Consider the following 12,688-nt stretch of genomic DNA (forward strand, 5'->3'; position numbering starts at 1 on the left):
CATATAATTATAAATGACACAAATTCGATGTAATCAAATCAAGTTAAACCATTTAGTATGGCCGCCCAAACCACGCTTAATTACGTTGTTGATGTGACCAAATGTTAATTAGTCATTTATAATTTGAAATATGAAATTTGGAAGATGATCCATGCAGAGTCAATAAACGAAAAACAAAGAGATCATCGAGTTGAATTCACAGGAGAAGATTTCCTTGTTTCATCTTATGCGCCATATAATTACGAGATAACAGGTTGTTCGCTCGATCAACAAAAGATGTGCTACGATAGCAATAAGGAAATGTTGAAAGATCAAGGGAGGAAATTATATGCCCATCTCACTCTTTATACATACACCCTTTGGACACGACAAGTTTACCTCTCGATTACGCTACTGTGACCTTACAACAACTTCGAGCTGAATTCAAACTACAGTGGTGGAAGAAATAGGAGGCGAAGGAGGAGGAGGAGGAATCTCCGACTCTCCGGTGTCCACCAGGTGGGAGAGCTTGAGATCGGAGCGGCACACGGGGCACGTCGCGCGGGCGCGCAACCAGGCGTCGATGCAGTCGACATGGAAGACGTGAGCGCAGGCTGGCAGCACCCGCACCAACTCGCCTTCGCTCATGGCGCCGAGGCAGACGCTGCACAGCGTCCGTGACGCGCCGCGGTCCTCGCGGGGCCTCTGGTAGGCGACCGTGGGCAGGGCGGCTATGGAGGGTGACCCGAGTCCGGTGATCTTGGGCGGCGAGTTGCGGGCGACGGTCGCGTTGAAGCGGCGGCTGACGCAACGGACGTACAGGGCCCCGATGACGAGGAGGACGCAAGCGGCCACGGCGATAAGGACAGCAGCTCCGACGCCCATGTTGGATGATTGGTTCGAAGCGCTTGTCGAGGGTTGCACTATATATATATATATATATATATATATATATGTATATATATATATATATGTATACATATATGTATACATATATATATACATATACATATATATATATAAGATGGAATTTCGAATCCTAAATTTTCTTTTGAGATAAAAAAATGATGTCACAAACAGTATAAATATGTATAATGTATCCGTATAAATATAAATAGACACGATTTAGAGAGTATAAATAGGTATACACAAAAAAAGAGTATAGATACGTATATTTAATGTATAAATACGTAATACGTATAGAGTAGAGTTAGTTCTATAACCTAATCCTCGATATATATAAAGCGACACGACCAACCCACGTCACACGTTCCCTCGTCCATCCATTCCAATTACCTCTTCCCTTCCCTCCCTTTCTCCCTCACTCTCCTCCTCCTCCTCCTAATCCCCGGTCCGCCGCTGCCTATCCATCGCCGCCAGCCCTCGGCGTCATCGTCCACCCGTCGATCGAAAGAGAGGAACTAGCAACTTAGGGGAGGGTGGAAGACCGATGAGGCGGTCGGGCGTAGTAGCACCGTCATCGAAGCCCTAAAATAAAGCTCCGCGTCAAGGTCCGGTTCCTTTCTGTTTCTTCATTTTGTGATACTTCCTAGTTTGGAATCTAATGGGCTCTGATACGATTCTATAGGTTTTGTTTCGTTCGAACATTATTCTCGAACATTTACTGGTTGCTGATAAGTAAACTCATCAATCTATGGTTGTGTTCCTTGTATCTACTTTGTTGTTTTATTTAATAATTAGGCACAGATAATTTCTAAAGTTGCAAGAAAAGAAAAATATATCAAGATGTTTAATAGCTTAAGGAAACTAATCAATCTATGGTTGGTTTCCTTATGTCTAGTTTGTTGTTTTTTAATAATCAAATACAACAAATGTGTAAAGTTGCCAATAAAAATCAAGATCTTTAGAAACTCTTTATCTTTTGATCTCCTTAATTGGAATTTTAAATACATTTGTCCTTTTTTTAGGGTAAGGTACTCCTGTAGTGTCCCTCCTACAAAGCATGCTATTAATCATGTTAACTCCCTAAGATAAGGATTGCTAATCAGTAGTTAAATTGGTCCTTTGGTTGGTCAGATTAATGGATATAAATGAGTTCATAGATAAATTTGTATATCGAACTTAATGTAAATAATATGAATAGGCAAATCTAATAAGTAAACTAACCAACATATGGGTGTTTTCCTTATATCTTGTTTGTTGTTGTTTTATTAGTCAAATACGTCTAATATGCAAAGCTGAAACCAAAAAAAAAAAAAAAACAAGTTATTTAGCAACTCTTTATCTTCTGAGCTCCTTAATTGTAATTTTAAATACATTTTTCCTGTTTTTGGAGGATAAGATACTCATGAAATGCCCCTCCTACGGAGCATCTTATTAATCTTGTTAACTTCCTGAGACAAGAATTGCTAGTCAGTAGTTGAATAGTTGCTCCATGATAGTTTCGGATAACTAAATAGGTTATACCATTATTTCATAAACAAAATTGTATATCGAACTTAATGTAAATGATATGAATAGATATTATGTCCTTCATGGAAATAATAATTAAAATTTTCACTATTCCTCTATTTGTTACAAAGAAAATAAGATATTTATCTGACACTATCTTGTCATTTTTATATAATTAGGAAAATGGTCCATCTCACTCCTAGCTGACACTACCATGCATTTTATTAGTTGAAAATTAAAATATAATATATTAGATATTTTTACAGCATGCTTTATTCCAATATGACATTTTCTACCTCACTACCATCTGACACTACCATGGGTTTTATTATTTAAGAATTAAAATAGAATCTATTAGATATTTTTACAGCATGCTTTATCTGAATTATCAAGAGTACAATTTATTAATTATATTTCCTTATCAAACTCTTAATTCCTTTAGTAGGACATCAAAAAGTTTACCTAATGATTTTTTACATCTGATATGTTTCGGTTTTAATTGAAAGTCTTCCATTTAGATCTGAAGGTTCTTTAAATATCTTCTTGACTAGAACATTTACTAGTTGCTGGATAAAAGCAAGATAGATCAACCTGATTAGTAAACTTATCAATATATTTTTGTTATTCCTTATGTCTAGATTGTTGTTTTTTAATAATTAAATACAAGTATATGTAAAGTTACTAAAGAAAAAAAAAAAAAAAAAGTAACTCATCCTTTTCTTTATCTCCTTCCTTGAAATTCTAGATACACCTGCCTTTTGCTTAGGAAAAGATAATGTTCCCTCTTATAAAGCATGTTATCAATCTAGTTAACGTCCAATAAGAGAATTGCTAGTCAATAGTTGATTGGTGTCTCATGTTAGTTCTCGATGATTAGACGAGATATATTATGTCCATTAATGGATATAAAATTAGTTCATAAATAAATTTATATATGTACTTGATGTAAATATATTTTCTTCTTCTTCTAATGTAATTAATTATATCCTTCATGGAATGGTGATAAAAAATTTTCACAATGTATGAGTTGAAAAATAAATATTTATGCAACATTTTCAGTCGGTTATTGTCTGTCTCATTCCTATATGTGTTGCCCTGATGGTCTTATTAGAAAAAATGAAAACAGGATTCATTAGATATTTTTACAATGTGCATTATTTGAATAAGCAAGAGGATATTTATCAATTAGTTTTCGTGTTAGACGTTTAATTTTTTAAAATTTTCTACTCAAGAAATTATCTTATATTGACACAAGTCAATATAGGTTTGACAATTTTATGTATTCTAGAGAATCAAAATATTGGATAATGGATTTTATTAATGTGAAATATTAAACTATTTTTAAAATTCTTACCATAAGTAAATATTTGTTCATTAAGATTTCTTAACAACTAGAAACATATGGTCCCGTAGCTCAGTTGGTTAGAGCGTTGGTCTTATGAGCCGAAGGTCGCGGGTTCGAGCCCCGCCGGGACCATAACTCTTTTAAAGTTAAAGTTAATTTTGTTATGTTGCATGTATTTTGTGACAAGGTTTATTGTATTAGCACATTTTAGGCAAATATAAATGGTCAAAATATACTCAGGTTAGTTAATACTTCTTATCAGTTTCTATTAAAGATTTAAAAAGAAAGTTGAAATAAGAGCTATGATTCAATTGAGCACCAAATTGATGTAATTTTAATTATATCCTGTGCATTCTCTGATTATTGCAACTTTACGTTACATGTCTAATCAAATTTAGTTTTATTAGCATATTTTATATACGTTTTACATTGTTTAATGTGATCTTTCTCTTTTGTAAAATCATAGTATGGCGATTAGGAATATATGTGATCATTTGACCACCAAATTTTTGTAATTTTAATTCTATCTTCTGTGTGATTTGATTATTACAACTTTACATTGCCTCATCAAATTTAGTTCTATTTGCATATTTTATATATGTAATACATCGTTTAATGTGATCTTTATCTTTTGTAAAATATATTATGATGATTAGGAACATGTGTTATAGTGGTTTTAGAAAGATGCATTCCTACTCAAATATTATTATTTTCGATAATAATTGCGGTTAGATTGATAATAATTTTGTGATACACATGTTTTTCCCCATAAAGATCATAAGTTTTTGTTAGACTGATAATAATTTTGAAATACACAATTTTTTCCCTTATATTTTAATGAAACTCGTCTAGTGATAATATACATATAGATTGTGGTGAATTCATAGTTATAGGAATAACTAGGCTCTATTGATTTTATAAAACCTTATAATAAATTGGGTCATAGTCCTATAGTTCAAGTCCTTTAGAAACTTCTTATTAAAATGAATACAAATATTTTCATACAATTCCACATTATAATTTCTTCTTCAGCTTGAGAAATTAGGAAACTTCAAAACTAGTTATACTCATCAAATGATGTCTCTGATGCTCAAAATATTTCTGTCATACTCTTTTCTTTGATAAAAGTTGTACAGATAATAAACTTGTCTTATGACATAAACATTAATTATAAATCAAGGAATGCTTAATACTCTACAAATTATGAAAGAATTTAAGGTATCACCTGTCTCTTGGATAATAAATTTTTTATCTTTTGTGGCATAATTTTGTGTGTGTATTAATTTATTTTGATTATCAATTATTGGATAATTGTCATTTGAGACCTTCTTAATTACTCCTTACCTTTTTTTAATTCATTTTGAATTCAAGACAATAAATTTCAGTTTTTAATTGTAATTTTGTGTATATTTTAAATATTTTATAAATGTTTAGTGCTTCAATTGTCATTTTTTCAAAGTGTTGCAGTTTAAAATAATGTTGTTATGTACCTATAAGCTGCTAGATATAATAGTACATGAGCATAATCTATTAGGTCTACTGCTAAATATAAGAATTTCTATTAGAGCAGAAAACGATGTTCTATTATAGGGGGAAAAAAAATTGCTCTTTAGATATAGAATGTCACAAGGCCTGCTGAACTAAGATCTATAAGAAAATATGAATGACAAAAGTACCTAAAATAGTTCCTTGTTTCTGATTTGACAGTATGAAAATTGTCTCAATAAAGTTAAGGATTTAAACTCCTTTTCTTTACCATCCAACATTGTTATTTCCCGTCCCATTTAACAACTCGTATTTAGTTATAATTTTTTGTTTTTCTTTTTGCAATTTTTGTTATTATGTCTAGCCAAATTAAATTTTGTTTTGATATGTGGACATGCAAACATACATAGTAAGTAACTTGATAAGATTGGTTCGAAAAGATTACGATAAATCTTGTCATGTATTAGTTGTAAGTCCAAACCCAAACTTCAATGCCATAAGACGCTTTCTTGTTGTTGTCCTACGTATGACAAACCATATCTAAGATATCCAATCTGGACATATGGCTTTTTTTCACATTGTGTATGTTGAGAGTTCTAAAAATGCATTGAGATCCTTCCTAATAGCTAAAGTTTTGTGACTAGTGACTGTCTAACTATTATCTTATCATGGTATCCTAGCATTTTTATACTCTTAATCTTATCACGGTAAGTTTGTGAAAAATGATGATTAGCTTCTTTTGAGACAAAGAGATAAACTGAGATCTGAATATACGAACTCAACCTCACACAGGTGTCCTGGCACATCTTGATCTATAGTGTCAAGATGATATGTCAAGATGGATATATGGGGTGTTTAGGCTTGTGTCCAACACTCCATCTCACCATGAAATGTCTTAAAAACCATTAACAAAAGAAAAACCACATATTTGACTCTCTATATTCACTCTAACATAAAAGTTTGAAAAGGATAAATGCTAACGGTAAATAATAATAAGATATCGATAGGACAATGCAGGACTAAACTATGATATCCTCAGCCATATCTAAAACTCATGTCAAACATACAATTTAAGCATTGTAAATTGACAACTCTTCATAAAAACAACACGGATGGGAATAGATGCAAAGAAGACATTGTGACTGACACAAGAACAAATACAAAACTGCAAGGGATATACATGTGTAATACCAGCATTTTAAGGGTTACACATTTCCTTTTATCTTTGTGAATCTTGATGCTCTGCAAGATAACCTGCAACATAAAGTATATTAAATTGAACTTTAGGAAGGAATTAGTTTAAGAATCATAGCAAGGATTTTACTTATGAGCTTTCTTTAGATAATTAGGAATTTTTATTTAGAAAGAATTCAGATAGGACTAGACCACTCAATATTAAGACCATATATGTACATTGAGGATATGACATAATTCTCAAGATTTAGTACATGTGAGAATGGAAGAGAAAACATTGATCGATGATGAACATTTTATAATTTTCTGAACACCAACTTCCCAAACAGTTCTTTAACAGATCATGTGTTGCAATCAGATCAACAGAGCTTAGAAGTACACTTCTCCAGGCCTACAAAAGTATATGATATGGTAATATCTTTCTTGATAAACATTGATGTCTAGTCTTGGGTTTCATATCAATATGTCTTTTGACTTTTCCTTCTCCATGAAAGTGCAAAAAATATAAAATCTCCCCAACTCTCTGACAACACTTACCGTTGACTTGAAACTTCTCAGTCTGATAAGGAATGGTGACCTAAATCTCTAGTCTAAAATGATGAAGCAAAATTGATAACCATGCAGTCATGATCTTTTTCTTCACACTGTTAGAATTTGACTTTATTATCTGGGTTTGCAAAATAGTAGAAGCAGACTAATCTAGAACATTCCCTTGGAATTAGAAACTAAGCTGCAAATCATTTTACAAGTCCATCTTCACCGCGAGTTCTACAAAGAAAAATAGTTGTTGAACTAATCTAAGCCATAATTTTGTCAGACCCAGCACTCAATGCATTACTATGAGCTGGACTGATCTAAGTGAAGTTGAGCCCCAACTTGCACCATCTCATGTCAAAAGGACTTGCATATGGAGTATGAATCTACCAAGTTATGTTAACATCAAATAAAAGAGGAAATTGCATGTCACGATGGCAACTGTCTGTAGTGTCCTAGTCATAGTATCTATTTATTAGACCATGACACCTTGATACAATTTTCTTGAAGAAAAGAATCCACTTAAAATCTGCATGTCATGATGCCAGGTGTCTGTAGTATCCTCGGTTACAATTCTGATTCACCTACGATAAAGATTGTTGCTTCCAGCTAGTTAGAACAGGCCCCACTGCCAATCAATTATCTAGAATCCCACAATTACGTCAAGTCCTTGAGGATTTCTGCATCATCAGTCACTTAAAGTCTATTTATATTGATAGCTCCAGAAGGAAAAGATCAAAACAAAATCTTACGCACTAAAATATCTTTCAAATGAATGTATTGAGATTAGAAGAGACTCAAGATATAAGATTCTCAAATTATCACGATACTCGAGTGATTCTCAGTGTTTCACCACTAAAGAATCACTGTGCTCTAGCTGAATCAGAATGTAAGAGTAATCTAGATATCTCTAATAGTTGTCTAATGCTTGTTCATACTTGTCATTTTGACATAGGATTGTGAATTAGATACTTTTTCTTATTACAAACAAATGTGTATCAATTTGTACAATAGACTAGAGATATAAGCTTTTCAAATTATCACATTACTCAAACTCATCTCCCTTTCAGTGTTTCAGCCCTAAAGAGTCACTGTGCTATAGCTGAATCAGAATGCAAGAATAATCTAGATATCTCTAATATATGTCTAATGCATGTTCATACTTGTCATTTTGACATAGGGTTGTGAAGCAGATACTTTTTCTCATTGCAAATAAATGCTTATCAATTTGTCCAAAGTCATCCTGTTCATATGTTACACTTGTGTATATAACTTCTGGGCTCTGTACCACTTTCAAGTGGGTAAACTGGGGTCAAACTCAATGGCTGACACATGACACCATGTTCAATTTTACCATGGTGCCAAAAGTCACCCTCTTTTGCTGAAATTGGGTGAGAAAATTATTAATCAATGTTCATTTTCTTTTTTTCTTCCTTTTCTGGCACCAATCAAAGTTGTTGATAATTATTTGGATTCTACCTCTTCAAATACTTGCCCTCTACATGTAGGAAGTCTTAAATATTCCTATTATCAATTTACCACTACTGATACTCATACAGTACATCTAGCAGTCATTTTTAAGTTACAAACAAACCTACATCACTACATCCTAGCTTTTCTTTCGATAATAATAAAACTAAAATGCCAAAGTTGCACTATGGCATAGTTGTCTCTTGTTGATCATTCAAAATCACTAATGAAAAGTAAGAAAATCCTACAGACTGAATTCATGTGTACTTTCAAAGCCATGGCATTCTGAATAACATATAATTGCATATAAAAATTAGAGCATTGAGGACAAAATAAGGTCTATAAAAGGTTATGCCAGAATGATCCAAAAGAACAGCCATATAATTTCCTGGGACCTTGCAATTTACCTCTTAGAGTGAATGCTCAGCTAAAGACCTCGTAGAACTTCTCAATGACGAGCAAACCAGAGTCTATCGACTCCAAAGGATCCTTCCTGAGCCGGTGTCTCAAACAGTTCGGAATGACAGTGGCTATGTCTTCTGCAGTCACTTTGTCCCTCCCTTTCAATGCAGCCAAGGCCTTGGCAGCCCTATTGGAGACAATATCCCCTCTCAGCCCATCCACATTCAGCTCTGCACAAACTTTAGAGATCTTCACACGAAGGTCGTGATCGATCTGAACCGATGCAAGCGAGCTCCGTGCCGATGCAATCTGTTGCTGGAGCTTCTCCTGCTCTGCTCGGTAAGTTTCCCTGAACCCCTTGGGGTCTTGATCAAACCCAGCTCTCTCCTCCACAATCTTGACCCGCAGCTCGGCATCCCTCACCGTCCCCACCTGAGCGTGCATTCCGAACCTGTCCAGGAGCTGTGGCCGGAGCTCACCTTCCTCGGGGTTCCCGGAACCGATAAGGATGAACCGAGCGGGGTGGGAAATGGAAATGCCCTCCCTCTCCACGGTGTTCCACCCGGAGGCAGCGGAGTCCAGGAGCACGTCCACCAGGTGGTCGTCCAAGAGATTGACCTCGTCGACGTAGAGAATGCCCCTGTTGGCCTTGGCGAGCAGGCCGGGCTCGAAGGCCTTGACGCCCTCGGTGAGTGCCTTCTCAATGTCGATGGTGCCGCAGACCCGGTCCTCGGTGGCGCCGAGCGGCAGATCGACCATGGTGATCCTGGTGGCGGCCACCGGAAGGGGCTCGCCACGGGCGGCGCGGTCGCGGACGTCCATGCTCATCGACTCGGGGTCCTCGGGGTCGGAGTTAAAAGGGTCGCCCACGACCACCTTGATCTCGGGAAGGAGGTCGACGAGGGAGCGGACGACGGTAGACTTGCCGGTGCCCCGGTCGCCCATGATCATGACGCCGCCGATCTTGGGGTCGATGACATTCAGCAGAAGGCACAGCTTCATCTCGTCCTGCCCCACGATGGCCGAGAACGGGAAGACCGGCCGCTGGCTCTCGCTGCTCATCAACTTCTTTCCCTATCAAATCTCAACAACAAATACGCAAACACCTTTCCAGCATTTGGGATTAACACCATAGGGGAAGCGAGAAGCACCTACCTCATCGGCGGAGGAGAGCTCAGTGGTGGCGGCAGCGGCACCGGACACCAGGAGGTGGCGCGGCCGGTGCCTGATACTAATTCTGGCACCACTGCTGAGGTTTCTCCGGTGGACAACCCGGGCTGCGAGGGAAAGCAAGTAAGAAGGCCGTGATTCACGACTCGAGGTTGGAATGCGAAGTGGGCTTACCAGGAAATGAGGTTGGAGGGAGAGGAGCGGGGCAATAGGATAGAGTTGGACCTCTGGGAGCGGAGAGGGCGGTGAAGGAGGACGAAAGGAGACCCGCCATGGGAGGATGAAGTCGAGCTCTGCGGCGCTATGCTTGTTTGGAGGCGAGTAACGATGGGCGGAGTCGTATGGTCGGATAAGAAGATAGAGAGGGAAGCGGAGGAATTGCGCGGAATAGATTTCGCCGTTGCCTATGTGGAGTTGGGCCGCCCTTTGATATCGAGCCCAGTCTTTCGGCCCACTACATACTGTGTTAGGCTTCGGTCCATTTGTGCACCGCTCCGATCTTTTTCTTTTTCTTTTAATTATTCACTCCATACAATAAATATATCTAAGATGTTAAAATCACTTTCCATGATTATTATTCTAAGGCCGAATGGATTTCATATGATTCGCTAATAATTAAGCCAATTGAAATCATAAAAAAAATAGTACTATATATATATCAATAATAAGATAATATCCAATGTTGAAAGGTGAAAATAATTATAAGCTGATTTAAATATGAAAAATATAAATCCATCAATCACCATTAAGAAGAGTGATCATTCTTTTCCTTCACCACTTCATCCTCGAACAAATCAACAAGATACAGAGACTTGGATGAGAGCGTGGTAAGATGGGAGTGTTTGAGAGAGTTGGCGCAAGTTTGCTAGACATTCATCATCATCTTTGGTGGAATATGGACTCGTTGCCGTGGTGGAGATACATGAACGAGAAAAAGGAAAGATCAACGTCGGAAACTTGGAAGGGCCGCTCGTGCACACCATACTAGTGTGCATCAAACTCAATGCCTACCTCGTCGAAACCGAAGCAATCAGGAAAAAGGAGGCAATGAGCCATTGCCGAGGACGAGACCGATGCCTCGAGTCACGATGATCCTTTAGGGGTTGCATCTGATACTTTCTCCATCGTTCCTTCCGCTGAACTGTAGAGAAGCACGCTGATGCTCCATTAGATGGTATTCATCTCGTATAATATGCACGAAGGATACTATGGGCATAATGTACTAAGAAAACCATGGATGGAAGTGCAGTTCGTCCACCATTATTATGGGGGCTTTCAATGGCCTGTTCTTGGCTCAAGATCTACCTCGGATAGCATCCAAATCTAGTCATCGTAATAGGATTCGGAATGCTGGATTTCTCATCAAACCATAGTTTTTGTTCAAGTTGCCAGACAGAGATGGCTGTATGTGCATGATCGACTGCTATATTTATTTGTTTAAGAGGAAAAAAGCCTATGATATTCCAACAAATATTGGTAGCATTCCTATAAAGGCATGATAGTGGAGTAGTAGTAGTGCATCATCAGGAAGACAGAACGAGGTGGCAGTGTGTGTGTATGTGATCGCACGCACGATATTAATGATTGCTTGGCTGTATATAAACGTCGAAGGGCAGATTCAACCCTAAAGCAAAGGTCTCATATGTCCTCATGGCATTAGCAAAGGGCTGATGAGAACACCACAGGGATCGGGGGGTGTTATCGAACATGCAGAACCCCATCCTCGGTGAAAGTGGTCACTCAATAGTTCTAACATTAGTTTACGCATGCAACTTACGTTGGTGCTTAACCTCCATGTATTCTTTAGTGGTGGATGGGCATAACGTGTTCGCCATCTACGCCGAAATAAGATGAGATTGTTTAGTGTTCTATGGTCCCTTTTGCAAGGGATATTTTAGATGTAATATCACTGTGTTGATGATGTCTTTCTTCTTAGAAGAGAATGCAGATTACAATGCAGAAACCCCACCCTGCCGGAGCGATATATCATCACCGACGATATGATATCGCTGAGCGGTTCAATTCTCAGGACAAAAAAAGTGTCAACATAACAATCATAATATATTATTATTTGATAAAAAAAATAAATCTTAAAATACAAAATTAAATAATAATATATTTTAATTTACGATACGTACCTTTTAGATGCTAATCAGAAATTTTTTTTAATCTATAAATACATCGTCGATCGTATGATATATAAAGATAAATCTTGGATATAAAAATATTATACTGTACCACTTGATATGGGCGGTACATATCGATCCACCAAAGGATCGACACGAGGGGTATATCGATATATCTTAATGTATCATGTGTCAGTATAGCTCGGTACGTACCATATCGATAGCTAATCGATATATCAATATAATATGATATTCAACATTACACGAGTTGAGAGAATATCTGTAATTATGTATCATATATCAAAAGTTACCATTAAGATTATCTCTTAAGAAATATAATTTTTTTTATTCATCGATAATTATATAAAATAATATATTTTATTTAATTAAATGGGATCACATAAAAAAATTAAAGATTTTTAGTGTAGGTGGCTTGTGAGGTCCAGGCAGACAAAATCTCAGTGACTAGATTGGCAACTACAGCACTAGGATATAAAGGGATATGTATAGTACGAATGAGCTTTTGTGGAGGACACACTTTTCCATCAACCGTAGGCGAGAAAAGAAGACC

At 36.8% G+C, this 12,688-nt stretch overlaps 2 protein-coding genes and 1 non-coding gene across 4 annotated transcripts; 1 reads left to right on the forward strand and 2 right to left on the reverse strand.

Moving 5' to 3' along the window:
- Nucleotides 1-329: 329 nt before the first annotated feature.
- On the reverse strand, nucleotides 330-896 carry LOC135652687 (probable E3 ubiquitin-protein ligase ATL45). The gene has a single exon (XM_065173826.1). It carries the CDS (start codon nucleotides 862-864, stop codon nucleotides 424-426), a length of 441 nt encoding a protein of 146 aa, XP_065029898.1. The 5' UTR covers nucleotides 865-896; the 3' UTR covers nucleotides 330-423.
- Nucleotides 897-3,794: 2,898 nt separating this feature from the next.
- On the forward strand, nucleotides 3,795-3,868 carry TRNAI-UAU (transfer RNA isoleucine (anticodon UAU)). The gene has a single exon. It is a non-coding gene; the product is annotated as a tRNA-Ile (tRNA).
- A 2,373-nt stretch (nucleotides 3,869-6,241) lies between these two features.
- LOC103971235 (magnesium-chelatase subunit ChlI, chloroplastic) lies at nucleotides 6,242-10,344 on the reverse strand. Of its 2 annotated transcripts, none has more exons than XM_009385205.3 (4): nucleotides 10,217-10,344; nucleotides 9,977-10,098; nucleotides 8,827-9,895; nucleotides 6,242-6,475 (listed from the first exon to the last, which is right to left on the reverse strand). In XM_009385205.3, the coding sequence occupies exons 1-3, from the start codon at nucleotides 10,263-10,265 to the stop codon at nucleotides 8,843-8,845; spliced, it is 1,224 nt and encodes a 407-aa protein (XP_009383480.1). In that variant the 5' UTR covers nucleotides 10,266-10,344; the 3' UTR covers nucleotides 6,242-6,475; nucleotides 8,827-8,842. The 2 variants fall into 2 exon arrangements, with proteins under 2 accessions (XP_009383480.1, XP_009383479.1); XM_009385204.3 differs by having other exon boundaries at nucleotides 10,166-10,333.
- Nucleotides 10,345-12,688: the final 2,344 nt, after the last annotated feature.

Source organism: Musa acuminata, chromosome BXJ3-11 (genome assembly GCF_036884655.1).
Source record: "Musa acuminata AAA Group cultivar baxijiao chromosome BXJ3-11, Cavendish_Baxijiao_AAA, whole genome shotgun sequence".
Taxonomy (NCBI): Eukaryota; Viridiplantae; Streptophyta; class Magnoliopsida; order Zingiberales; family Musaceae; genus Musa; species Musa acuminata.